Source organism: Eschrichtius robustus, chromosome 6 (assembly GCF_028021215.1).
Source record: "Eschrichtius robustus isolate mEscRob2 chromosome 6, mEscRob2.pri, whole genome shotgun sequence".
Classification (NCBI taxonomy): Eukaryota; Metazoa; Chordata; class Mammalia; order Artiodactyla; family Eschrichtiidae; genus Eschrichtius; species Eschrichtius robustus.
Genome location: NC_090829.1, coordinates 97,357,416 through 97,371,551, shown reverse-complemented (window position 1 = coordinate 97,371,551; position 14,136 = coordinate 97,357,416). Strand labels below are relative to the sequence as shown.

At 41.1% G+C, this 14,136-nt stretch overlaps 1 protein-coding gene across 1 annotated transcript; it reads left to right on the top strand.

Annotated features, from left to right (window-relative positions):
- On the top strand, nucleotides 1-11,047 carry NFKBIZ (NFKB inhibitor zeta). The gene is made up of 12 exons (XM_068546820.1): nucleotides 1-418; nucleotides 2,699-2,838; nucleotides 3,361-3,391; nucleotides 3,514-3,617; nucleotides 3,715-4,496; nucleotides 5,207-5,312; nucleotides 5,703-5,849; nucleotides 6,042-6,105; nucleotides 6,393-6,562; nucleotides 7,461-7,571; nucleotides 7,702-7,869; nucleotides 9,990-11,047. The coding sequence occupies exons 1-12, from the start codon at nucleotides 130-132 to the stop codon at nucleotides 10,041-10,043; spliced, it is 2,166 nt and encodes a 721-aa protein (XP_068402921.1). The 5' UTR covers nucleotides 1-129; the 3' UTR covers nucleotides 10,044-11,047.
- The last annotated feature ends 3,089 nt before the right edge of the window (nucleotides 11,048-14,136 follow it).

Sequence of the window (14,136 nt, the reverse complement as noted above, 5' to 3'; positions counted from 1 at the left end):
CCAGCCGATAGGTCCTCCAGCCGATAGGTCCCTCAGCCCATCACAGCCACAGCCGCAGTCGGGAGGCAGCCGCGCGCAGCGAACCGGTGGCGCAGGTGTCTGGGGTCCCCGAGCGCCGAGCCCGGGAGCATGATCGTGGACAAGCTGCTGGACGACAGCCGCGGGGGAGAGGGGCTGCTGGACGCGGCCGGCGACTGCGGCCTTATGACCAGCCCGCTCAACCTGGCCTACTTCTACGGAGCGTCGCCGCCCGCCGCCGCCCCCGGCGCCTTCGACGCCGGCTGCTCGTCGTCTGGGCCCTCGGCGCCCGGCTCGCCCGGCTCCGACTCCTCCGACTTCTCTTCCGCCTCGTCCGTGTCCTCCTGCGGGGCGGTAGAGTCCCGGCCGAGAGGCGGCGCCCGTGCCGAGCGGCTGCAAGGTACCCACCGGCCCCGGCGGGGCGGCCCCAGGATCCCCGTTTGCGGGCGGCCCACCCGCGGGGAGGGGGGGGTCTGGGCCGCCCAGAAGCGAGGTACCTCGGCCAGGTGTTAGGTGGCTTCGGTGCCTGCTTTAGCGGCGGTACATAATCACACTAGCCATCATTATTAGGCCACTACTGGATGCCTTGCCCCGTGCTGGGCGTTGACTATCACTCGATGCCCTTTGATCGTCTGTGAAATCTGGGCGCCGTCTAGCTGGCCTGGTAGCTTGAAACACACAGCTCTGACTTCGGGTGGGGGGAATGGACCACGTTGGGTTTTCTCTTTCTTTTCTTTTTTTTTAAAAATACTTTTATTAAGCTATAATTCACATACTATGGCGAGGTTTTGGATCTGATGTAGGTGTACCTTTTTTTTGTGGCTGTTTTAGTGAAAGGCTGTAGCCGGCGATAAGGGTTTGGGTACTGGGTTGAAGGTCGTGATTTATTTCTTCCTAAGTACGTGTTTGTGGAAATTTTAAGTAAAAGGACTTTATAAAGAAAAGAAACCGATATTATTAAGATGTAAGGTGAAGCTGGACTGAAAACCAATTTATACCTTGAGTCTGTGATTTTCCGAAGTCTGCCCAGAATTTCTTCGGTCTTTGTTTTGTGTGCTTTAGAATGGTTGAGCCGTCTGTAGCAGAGAAAGGCGTAACGTTCCCGTTCTGCGGCTGTGAATTGTTAGTTTCTTTTCTTAACGGAGTTGCATAATTGGGGGGAAAACAGGATGCCGCTGTAGGTGAACCAAAGAACGTCTAGATAATCTCAAATTTTGGAAAATCTAATCAGCGTGATTTTAAAGAGCGTTCTCTTTCAGGTATTCCCCACGGCTGGCCACTACTGTTTTGCTTGTGTTTTAGTTTAAAATGTGATTTGTCGGGACTTCCCTGGTGGTCCAGTGGTTAAGACTCCATGCTTCCAATGCAGGGGGCTCGGGTTCAATCCCTGGTTGGGGAACTAGGATCCCACATGCTGTGCAGTGTGGCAAAAAAAAAAAAAAAAAAAAGTGATTTGTCATTTTTATTTAAAAAAGTGATTTAAACCACTCGGTTGTATAACATGCTCCCTGTATGTTAAGTGTGTAGCAAATGCCAAAATTGTGTGTGTATTTAGACCCTTTTTTTCCTCCACATTTGGCCTTCATCTGGCTGAAACTATTTTGCTAGTTCTTTGGTTTACCATAGGGGATTTCTGAAACTGAATTTTTCTCCCTGTGACGTTGAGTTATTAACTGCTGTCATTCCAGAGAAATGCTGTATTAGATTCTGGCAAGATATTCTTAGACTTAAACATAAAACTAACTAGTGTTTAGTTTGCCGTATCATTGGGTTGCTTCTCTCATGTATTTGATTTTATATATATATGTGTGTATATATTTATATATTTAAAATTGTGCCTTGTTTTTTGACCCATCTTATTTTTTTCCATTCTCAATGGAGTTGCTGAATTATTCATTTCCTGACTCTTTGTGTGTTTACTTTGTGTTCAACTCATCCCAAGAGGTTGTGACATAGTAGTGGTCAGAGTAGAATGCTGTACTCATGTACTACATTTTAAAGTGTATTTTAAAGCTTGAATATGAAATGAGATTATTTCCTTTTTACTTAGAAGGCCTATGTGAACAATCCAAAAACAGTCGGTGAGAGGAAATCCTGTGAGCATATGTGGAAATGCGTTTAAGCACAGTGAATTTATGTAGCTTTATTGGCGTAGCTGAACTGAGGGAAATAATAAACTGAGACATTGTTAAATGTTAGGCTTTGGTACATTGAGATCTTTGGAAGAAGTTTGTTTTGTACTTTCTTAGGTGAGTGGAATTGATAGACTTTAAAATTTCTATGTGGACATAAAGCCTTTGGTTTGAAAAGCTAAAAATTCATCATTTATTCCTTGCTCCCCCAAGGTTTTTCAAAAGTCTAGAATAATTACAGATTTATGAGAGTCAGGGTGGCAAAATCTGTGATCCTGTCTCATGGGTGGGTAGGGCTGAGAGACAGAGAATTAATTTGGGTTTATCTCTCGGCTCTGGGGTTCCCTGAAACGATATTTTTATGAGCTTTAATTCCTTAGGCTTCCTGGTGGGGAAAGGTATCAGGCAAGCGAGTTGAAGAGGCTTTGCGGTCTGTTAGTTGGGAACTTTTTCACGTTGGATAGCTATGCTTTTGAGGTTATTAATATTCATGTCTGTGAAGACACTTAATTGGGATATGTTTTGTTTTGTTTTGTTTTTTTGAACAGTTGAGCCCCATATGGGGGTTGGAAGGCAGCAGAGAGGACCCTTTCAAGGTGTTCGCGTGAAGAACTCGGTGAAGGAACTCCTATTGCACATCCGAAGTCATAAACAGAAGGCTTCCGGACAAGCTGTCGATGATTTTAAGGTGGCACCTAATTTATTTGTATTGGGTTGGGGGGTAGGGAGGTTAGCCTGTCAGTGTTATTACTCTCTGCTAACCTAGGTTGGGCAAGTCTTTTGTAGACCACAAAGCCCATAGGACAGAGAACATATTTGTCCTGCTGTCTGCTATATTGCTGTCACTTGGCCCACTGCTAGGCACTTGGCAGGTGTGCAAGAGAAATTTAATGAATAAATAAATGAAGGCAAGTTGGGGGCAAGGAAATTAATGTGGTTCAGTTAAAATGGAACATTTTGACTAGAAAGGGAAAACTCAAGTGGCCTTATTAATTTTGTCTTGACCTGAGTTGAACTTAGGTGAAAGTGCAAATGGGGGAAGTTGCAAGATAGGATGGAAATTAACATAGAAAATAAATATTGCTAGAATAGCTATGTCAAAGGTTTATGGTGAACTGTAAAGAGGGGTAGAGGTAAGTCTGTTTGTTGATGTATGTTAATCAGGAAACCATTTATCACACACTAAATTGGAAACTTTTTTTCCTTATAGACACAAGGTGTGAACAGAGAGCAATTCACAGGTAAGAGTTACCTCTATTTATAATATCATGGGGGCTGTAGGGTAAAACAGTGTAGTGTGATTATGGGTAAAAATTTGTGAAATAAAATTATCACAGATTCCATATTCCTTTCTTGGGTATAGAATTGAAGAACACAGTATCATATAGTGGGAAAAGGAAAGGCCCTGATATATTGTCTGATGGACCAGCTTGCAAAAGACCAGCTTTGTTACATACCCAGTTTTTGGTACGTATCTCACTATTTTCCTCTGAATACCCTTTGGAAATTATTCCTGGAATAATTTTGGAAGGGAGTGCGCAACTTATTTTTTCTCCCTTTCCAGACGCCACCTCAAACACCCACACCCGCGGAAAGCATGGAAGATGTCCATCACGATGAATCCAAACAGGACAGCAGCGCTGATCTGCTTCAGAGCATTATCAACATTAAGAATGAATGCAGCCTGGTTTCCCTGAACACTGTCCAAGTTAGCTGGATGAGCCCTGTGGGGGTCCCTCCGAGCTCCCCCCACGAGCAGTGTCAGGACTTCCACAGAGGGCAGGTCTTCTCTCCACCTCAGAAATACCAACCCTTCCAAGTCAGCAGCTCCCCACACATGATGGATCAGGCTTCCATGTACCAGTACTCTCCACAGAACCAGAACGTGCAGCAGCTGCCGCTGCAGCACTACACCCACAACCCAGCTCTGGAATACAGTCCTTATTCCAGAACTTCCCAGTCCCCCGGCTATGAACCAAACATCTTTGATGGTCAAGAACCACAGTTCTGCCCGAACCAAAGTTTTGCATCCCTTCTAAGTGATCCCAGGGAATCTGAGAATATTGCTGTTCCCCCACAGACTGCCCCCAGTGTTCAGCAGCAAAATGATGCCCACGTGCAGAACTTCAACATGATGCCACACAGTGCCTGTGAGGCCCTGGCGAGGCACGATGCAGGCTCTGCCCCTTTAAACGCACCACCGCCCTTCCCGAACATCGTCGGAAATCCAATGAACACCACACAGTTAGGGAAGTCATTTTTTCAGTGGCAAGTAGAGCAGGAAGAAAGCAAATTGGCACATATCTCCCAAGACCAGTTTCTTTCAAAGGATGCAGATGGTGACACGTGAGTATGTCCCTTTATCTCATTGAGCTAATTTGGTAAACCATGCTTGCTGGACACAGTGGGCACAGAATTTCTCTAGGGGATGCCAGCTTAGGTCTGAGTAAGTGGTTGGCTAAACAAGATGACTAGTGGGCGTAGAATGATAGCTCATATTTCAAGTGAGAGTTTTCCTTTCTTTTTTTTTTTCTGGCTGAACAAATTACCTGTTCTAAATTAATAAAAATGTACGTGTCTTTGAATAATTGGTTTTGAAAGATTAGCATAGATTGTGTCTGTAGAGCAAAATCATTTAGATCATGGTTAGTTGGTCATGATCAACTGTGAGTTGATTTGTAGATTGAATACTGATCTATCCTGACATCTTTGTGGTGTTGGGCAAGTTGTTTAACCTCTCTATGCCTCAGTTTCTGGGCATGTAAAATGATAATACCTCCCTCAGTGGGTTTTTATGAACATTAAAAATAATGGATTTAAAGCTATCAGCATGGTGCCTGGCGTACTTCTTTTTTCTGGTAACCTAATTCATCTTGTTGCAACTCAGGTGTATTGTCAGCATAGCAGAAAAGACAAATTATGCTCTGTACTGTTTGATTTGAGTACACCAACATATCAAGAAAGGGGCTAAAGGAAGAATTTTTTTTTGAAAAGGATGAACTTAGTGAAATAAGAAATAATTCACTTCTTTTCTTTTCCTTTTTTTTTTCCCCCAGGTTCCTCCATATTGCTGTCGCCCAGGGGAGAAGGGCACTTTCCTATGTCCTTGCAAGAAAGATGAATGCGCTTCAGATGCTGGATATTAAAGAGCACAATGGACAGGTGAGGATCTTGACAGAGGGAAGTGGCAAAGGTGTGGTCATGGGGACAAGATGACGGCCAGTCTCTTATTTATGTGTAGATCATTTCAGAGTTCCAGACCAAGAGAGTTTAGTTAATATTAACTTCTGGATGTTGACTCTTTGTCACTGCCAACCTTGAAGTTATTAACGTTAACTCTGTAGTTATTTGACCAAAGACTAACTGGGTATAATAAAGCTGCACCCTAAGCTTATTTTAGTTTCCTTGTGTTACAGTATCTTATTGCTTATTAACAGGATTTATTTTCTCTCTGTGGGGTTTTTTGCCCTCAGTCTCAGTTTAGGTTCATATTCTTTGTTACTACAGTGTTATGGGTTTTAAAAAATATTTTTTTCCTCTGAATGTCCACAGAGTGCCTTTCAGGTGGCAGTGGCTGCCAATCAGCACCTCATCGTGCAGGATCTGGTGAACCTCGGGGCCCAGGTGAATACGACTGACTGCTGGGGAAGAACCCCCCTGCATGTTTGTGCAGAGAAGGGCCACTCCCAGGTGCTTCAGGTAAGAGGCAGCGAGCCAGGCTCCCATTACCACAGGGCCAAAGGGGTACAGCTTGGATATTAGGAGTTGGATGTAGATTCCCTGTTGCAATGCTCTCTTTTGAGTTGACTTACTCCTTTCTTGGAACGCTAGTAGATGAGTATTTGTGTAGTTTGTCTTTTGCTGATAGACGTCTGTTTTTAAATTCTGCAGGCAATTCAGAAGGGAGCAGCGGGGAGCAATCAGTTTGTGGATCTGGAGGCAACTAACTATGATGGTAAGTGATTGACGCATTATTGGGTGCAGAAACAGAGAGAGGGGCCCATTAATTCTAAGGGCATTAAGTTCTATACCAATAAGGAAGGGAGGTAATTAAAGCTAAAATATTCTATAGATAAAATTAACAGTAAGACCCAATGGAGGGATTACTCAGATTGCCTCACTAGCTCCTGTGGAGCCTGTATGTAGGTCATGTGAGAGACCACCCTCAAGGTTTGTAATTATAGAACAACTAAAAGAATTGATGGGATGCTTGACCACTGCTTTCTTATGCTTTTTTTCTAGGCCTGAGCCCTCTACACTGTGCAGTTGTGGCCCACAATGCGGTGGTTCACGAACTCCAGAGAAACCAACAGCCCCATTCACCTGAAGTTCAGGAGCTTTTGCTGAAGAATAAGAGTTTAGTTGATACAATTAAGTGTCTGATTCAAATGGGAGCTGCAGTGGAAGCTAAGGTAAAATTCACAGAAGAGTTTGGAAATGGGATGTGGGAGAGAAGTGGTTATAGCAGAAGACCTTGTTCCCAAGTATAGATTAAAACTTTTCCCCCTTTTAATTTTATTTTTGCCATCTTTTTAAATTAATGGAGGGAGTAGCAATGTATGGATAGTTAAGAAGCTTAGATTTTAAAAGATCACCTCATCTGGTTTCTTGATTTGCTTTTAATCTATGGATTATTATTCAAAAGATCATTTAGCTGTGAAACGAATTAGTCTTCATTTGAGAGGAAAAGATAATGCTTGAAATTGATATTTTCATTTTGCTTCCATTGTCATACACAGATACTGAAGGTAGTGCATTTTGTAAGGGTTTCTTCATTGTTGTTGGCTCTGGACTTAATCTTCTGTTTTTTTAAACTGGAAAATATTTTATTATCTTTAAATTTGAGGTTTATTTGCTGAGTATTTGCTATGTACAAGGCTGAGGTACTGAGTTAGGGGCCCCAGGGGAAAATGCCTAAATCATAAGCCACTTGGGTCCTTGGGAAACTTACTGTCTAGTAGAAATGGTGAGAGATATAGCTAATTATAAGTCTACAGGGTGACCACCAAGTCTGGAAGCATAGGCGAATACACAGTAAATGATTTCTTATATTACAGCACATGATAAAACAGTATAGTCTATGTTTCTACATTTTATGGCCACCCGGTATACAAGGGTAGATGTGATAAAAAGGAACTAGGAGGAATGAGAGATTCCATGGAGCTTGGGTTGAAGGAAGGGTTTGTGGAGAAGGGGGCACTCCGAGTGAGTCTCCAAGGGTGAGTCAGACATATGAGAGACTGGGTGAGAAGCATATCCAGGGCATGGTTTCTGGATGTTCATTTTCTCCCCCCTCTTGCCTTTGACAAGGATCGTAAAAGTGGCCGCACAGCCCTGCATTTGGCAGCTGAAGAAGCAAATCTGGAACTCATTCGCCTCTTTTTGGAACTGCCCAGTTGCCTGTCTTTTGTGAATGCAAAGGTACTTTTAGAAGCGTTCAAGAACTGCACAAGAGTTGGAATAACCTTCTTTATACCTTCTTCAAGCTTTTGAGCTGCTTTCATGCAAGTCTCCCTTCCTGATGGGTGTTGTTTTGTCTCTTTGTCTTTAGGCTTACAATGGAAACACCGCCCTCCATGTTGCTGCCAGCCTGCAATATCGGGTGACACAGTTGGATGCAGTCCGCCTGTTGATGAGGAAGGGAGCAGACCCAAGTACTCGGAACTTGGAGAACGAACAGCCAGTGCATTTGGTTCCTGATGGCCCTGTGGGAGAACAGGTGAGGGCCACAGAAGGGAGAAGAAATACTTTTAGGCATTGTTCTGAAACATAAGGGGCAGGGGCCAGCTGGCACTCTTCAGGTGGGCTTTATCAACATCTGTGTCTCAACAGTGGTCACTGTAGCCCTTTAGAGTCAATTGCTTTGTCTCCAAAGAGTAAGAAATTTGAGGGTTTATCCATGGACCCCAAATGGTCAGAAGTCAGCTAGTCTTTCTTTTTCTTCCAAGACACAAACTTGGGTTTGGGCTAAGTCAGAATAGTTTGACATTTGGAAGTTGATGAAAGAGGAGGAACCAAGGTTCCTGCACACACTAAAGAAAGAGAATCTTAGTTTTGTGAGTAAGTGATGAGCCTTCAAATATTGTGCATATTAAATGAGTCAGTGTCTGTAGAGTATTCAGAATAGTCCCAGGCACATAAGTGGGTGCTGCTCAGTAAACATTAGCTGTTAACAATGATTTCTATCTACTAATTGATCCTAAATAAAAAATGGGAAGGTTATTTATGTAATTTAGAACCTAGAAATATTTTATACTTTAAATAAAATTATGCTTTTCTCATCATATGGTTCTACTGGGTTGGCCAAAAAGTTTGTTTGGTTTTCGCTGTAAGCTGTTACGAAAAACTTGAATGAACTTTTTGGCCAACCCAATATATTATATTTGGGGATTGAACAGTTTCATATGACTAAACTTTTCTTGATAACAAGAACTGACTCTTTTTAAGAACTTAAAATATATATTTTAAATTTATTTTTTTAAGCAGCAGGTTCCTATTAGTTATCCATTTTATACATATTAGTGTATACATGTCAATCCCAATCTCCCAATTCATCACACCCCCTGCCCCCCGCCGCCAACCACCAGTTTCCCCCCTTGGTGTCCATACGTTTGGAAGAACTTAAAATATTTTTGATGAAACTCTTTCCCTGGAGGAAATGAGAGATTGTGGCTGTGGGTCGTTACATACTTTAATAATCACAAAATAAAATATATGGAATGCAATTTAGCCTTGCCTTTGATTTACAGCCCTCGCTATGACCATAATGTTATAGTAACTCATATTTGTGGAGCTCTTTATAGCTTAAAACGAATCACTTGATGATTTGTAGAGTTTTCCTGTATATTATGCCACTTAATAGTTAGGAAAACTTTGCAGGGTGAAGGTTCAGCTGGAAAGACTGAGACTCAGAGTGGGTCCAGGCATAGGGACCACCTTTAAATAGTAAATGGCAGAGTCCTAAGCGCACTGTTCACTTCTGGTTTGCTGTTTGTGGTGTGCAGTCATAGAGTGATGTTCTCAGGGAGTATTGAACATGGAGAGCTGCTTGACTCTTTGCTAAATGTTCTTGGATTACTCTCCTTCCTGCTTTTGTATTTTTTGTGTCTCTGTGTGTGGAGGGAGGGTCTTTTCTTTGGTTTTATTGTCAGACTATGGTCATTGTGTCTCCTTCTAGCAGCTGTCAATTGCATCCCCTACTGCAATCTTCTTTCTTCTAATTTGCTGCTTCTCATCTTCTGTGGGCTGAGAGACAGATCATAAAATTTGTCAGGCTGGGGTATAAAATCAATTACTAGACTCTGAATGAGCCTGGGGGTTTCCTGTGATCCATACAGTCATGCACAGATGCTTTAATTCTTGGAGGTCATGACAGCTATCTTGACTCGAAGGGCATTATAATTTACTTGTGTGTGTAAGGTGGGCTCTCGGTTCTTGGTTGAGGCTGACATCAAGGTAGGTGAGATATTATAATAACCATGATTACTGCGTTATATTAAATGTTCTCAAAAATAACAGGAGTAAAGATTAAGAAAAGAATATAGGTCTTAGTTAAACTGTTGGAGATTTTCAACCTCAGATAATTTTTAATGGAGATGCTTTACTTTCTTGTACTCAAAGATCATTATAGCAGGTCTGTAGTAAACTTTAAAAGGAGTTGTAGTTTTTTTTTTTGTCCCCTTAAAATCTTGACACATACTGTTGCATATTTCTTCATATACTTACTTACAAGTAGAAAGGAATGGTGTAGAGTATATAAGAAAGGAAAGAAACTGAAGGAGATGTGGTACTTTGATCGTAGGAAAAAACCCTCACAAATCCTATTGGTTTCCTTTCCAGATCCGACGTATCCTGAAGGGAAAGTCCATTCAGCAGAGAGCTCCACCGTATTAGCTCCATTGGCTGGGAGCCTGGTCAGCAATACTCACTGTCAGTTAGGCAGTCCTAATGTATCTGTACATAGACCATTTGCTCTGTACTGGCAAATGTAAGTTGTTTCTATGAAACAAACATATTTAGTTCACTATTATATAGTGGGTTATGTTAAAAGAAAAGAAGAAAAATATCTAATTCCTCTTGGCAGATTTTAATATTTCATACCCAGGTATCTGGGATCTAGACATCTGAATTTAATCTGAGTGGTAAAATTGACTTCAATTAACAGTAGCTTTTGGGTAGGAGAAGGCTTTGATTTGTGGCATAAGGCATTGCTTATGTAGCTATTGCCGGTTTAAAAGGAGGTGAATTGTAAACTTTTTCTTTAAAGAAAAATGAAAGCATTTGGAAGTTAAAAAATAAATCTGGACGTAGTGTTGAGGCTTCGTTTGGCCTGATGCAGTACCTGATAGTTATTGGTGTTGGAAAGTCTCTAGTCGTTGGACTAGATGGAGGGTACCATGGGTAAAGTTTGATCTTTGCAAACTGTATATAATTGTTATTTTTGTCTTCTAAAATATTTGTACAAATATTTGTACATGTGGTCATTAACATGGCCACATTTGAAATGTGTAAATCAATAAACTAGAAAAGAACAAGTGGATTTTCACTATTTTTAAAAATCATATGCATTCAGAGGAGCTGTGTAATCACCATCTCTGTAGATGAAACAGATGGAGAGTTGTTCCTTTAGTGGCTGGCAGAGCTCTGTTTGAATTGTAAATATGCTTTGAGATGAGATACATTATTTGTAGGGAATTGCATGCTGTTAAAGAGAACACCTCTTTATGACTCACTTTCTAGAATTTATGATTTACTTGCTTTGTTGGAATGTTTGTTTTACCTTTATAAGAACAACAAAAATTCAATATTGAAACATGTTTTACTGGTTTTCTGTTGTCAAATAATGATAACATACCATGATGTTTCATATTACCATTCAGAAAAAAAATGCCTAATTTTTTAGTAACTTTAATTCTAATAATATTATTTTGCTTATCTCTGGCATACCCCGAGGAACGTATTTGGCTTTGATTGTACATTAATTCTTTGTAATAAATTTGATTCATGAAAAACCTTTCTTTTTTTCTTTTAAATGAGAAGTTTCATAAGCAATTTACTGGCTAATCATCTTTGTAGCTAAGTGCTTAAATCCTTCAAAAAAAGATAACCTTTGGATCGATCACATTGTTTGACCCAGTATGTCTTGTGGACAAAAGTTAGTTATAGTTATTTGGTATCTGAAAGTATGGCTGTGATGTGAATCTGTCCATTCACACTCATGGAAAAACTCATGCATAGCTTTAAATAAACATTAATTCAGTAATACTATTCTTCTTAAGGATATGCATTTTCTTTTCCTATTCCCTTATTTATATTTCCCAAGGTTGAGAAGTGCTATTAATTACTAATCTAAATCCTTTAAATTAGCCAATATATATTAATTTGGGTTTTTTTGAGAATGCGTTTCCTGAAGTTATATAAGATTTAACATGAAAAAACTCTTTGCCAAGTTCGTTAGTAGAGATTTACTAGGTTCTGAAAATATCATGGAAGTTTAAAAGATATTGTTGATCTATAGAAGTTTATGTGCTAAAAAAGATAAGTCTCTATGTTTATGACTGTATTTTTCATACTTTATTTTGTGGGAGCAGTGAACATAGGAAAAACAATTTGGAGATTACCAGGATCATTCCGAGAGATGTAAACCTGGGAAGGGCAGTAAATGGGGTCCCTCCATTTCCCAACATGCCATTTTGACGAGAGAATAAACACATCAACATCTGTCAACATCAGTCAATCACTGCACATGTATTCTAGTTCTTGTAAACTCTTTTGAGAAACTGGTGTGCATATACGCACAAATGGTGTTTACGATATCAGGGGTTTCACAACCACCAGGGGCCCGTGACTCACAGGTTGAGAATGTACTGTAGGGCTTCCCTGGTGGTGCAGTGGTTAAGAATCCGCCTGCCAGTGCAGGGGACACAGGTTCGAGCCCTGGTCCGGGAAGATCCCACATACCATGGAGCAACTAAGCCCGTGTGCCACAACTACCGAGCCTGCGTTCTAGAGCCCGCGAGCCACAACTACTGAAGCCTGCACACCTAGAGTCCGTGCTCCGCAACAAGAGAAGCCACCACAGTGAGAAGCCCGCGCACCACAACAAAGAGTAGCCCCCGCTTGCCGCATCTAGAGAAAGCCCGTGTGCAGCAACGGAAACCCAACGCAGCCAAAAATAGATACATAAAATAAATAAATTTATAAAAAAAAAATGTACTGTAGTTCTATTTCTGTACATCAAGTATAATTTTTCTTCTCTCATATAAATGAAATCTCAAGAGCAGTTTGTATTGCAAATGCAACCTGATTACCAGAACAGTGGAAATGATATACCTCCATTGAACATAGATATACTGTGAGCTTTTTCCCAAGTGAGCTTATATGTTCTCTCTTAATCTCAAATTCTCTCATAATTAATTAACTGAACCAGTGCTTAGCAAGTATATGTGTGTGTGTGTGTGTGCGCGTGTGTGCGCAAAGCTGTCTGATAGATAGTATGAGGTATTCGAAGACATAAAAGGCATATTTCTTATCCTTAAGATACATATGTGGGAGACATGGCATGTACTGTATTAGAAAAAAGAGGAAGAAATATAAAGATTCTAAAGAGGAAGACTTTATATCTGAAAGGGGAGCACTAGGGAGACTTCAAGGTAGAGCATTTGAACTGTATCTTCAGAAGAGTCAATTTGAATGTTCATACAAGTGGAGAGGGAGGTGAATGAAACAAAATGACATGAACCAAGGCAATAGTATTCTGGGAGAAACCACAAGTGATTCATTGTAGCTTGGTTAGCATTTGGATGGCCAGTAAGTTTCATCTTGTGTTCTACCTCTAACTGGTAATATTCTCATGAGTAGCACATTGAGAAAGATCTTCAGGCAGTCTAGGGGTTTGGCAGGAGAGGGTACTGTAATTGATTAGCGAATATCTGCCGTATGGGTATAGAGGGTGGTTCTTGATGGAATGTTCCTTAAAGAATGACCCCCATAGGGCTTCCCTGGTGGTGCAGTGGTTGAGAACCCGCCTGCCAATGCAGGGGACACAGGTTCGAGCCCTGGTCTGGGAAGATCCCACATGCCACGGAGCAACTAAGCCCATGCGCCACAACTACTGAGCCTGCGCTCTAGAGCCCATGAGCCACAACTACTGAGCCCGTGTGCCACAACTACTGAAGCTGCACGCCTAAAGACTGTGCTCCGCAACACAAGAAGCCACCGCAATGAGAAGCCTGCGCACTGCATCAAAGAGTAAGCCCCGCTCACCACAACTAGAGAAAGCCGTGCACAGCAACAAAGAACCAAAGCAGCCAAAAGTAAATAAATAAAATAAATACATTTATAAAAAAAAAGAAAAAAAAAAAAGAATGACCCCCATAGAAGCCAAGACTACAAGCTCATTGCTGCAACATCAGTGCCTAGCAGAGTGCCTGGCATAGAGTAGGAACTTACAAAATACTGGTTAAATGAGTGAATGAATGTATGCCAATCCTGGTTGGGATCATTGGTTTTGGGGGAAGTGGTGTTTCAAGCCAGAGATATACTATAAAGTACTAATGAGTTAATGACTATCATGGTTCTAACTTAACTCAGCCATATAACAATGATATCAATGATATGTTAATGAAAAGTGGCATAGCTGGCACTTTTTAAAAAAAAAATCAGGTAGTCCTTCTGTGCAAAGGATTAATTCTAATAATGTAGTTTGGTGTTTCACTAAGGAATTCCCTCAAGTGTCAGAGACCAAATCTTCAGCTCTATTTGTTAATCAAATCAGTCGCATTTAATATCCTTTCTATATTCTTACCTAATCAGGAGGGGAGAATTTCCTCAAATTCCTCTAACCTTTAGTAAATGTCAACTTCTTAAACTCAGTACTACCAACTTTCATTTTCTGATAACATCAGTTCTGTATTGAACACGACTCCAGGAAGAAATCAACTTCAATGACTAAATTCTTGTTTGTCTCTCTGAGATCAGGCCTGGG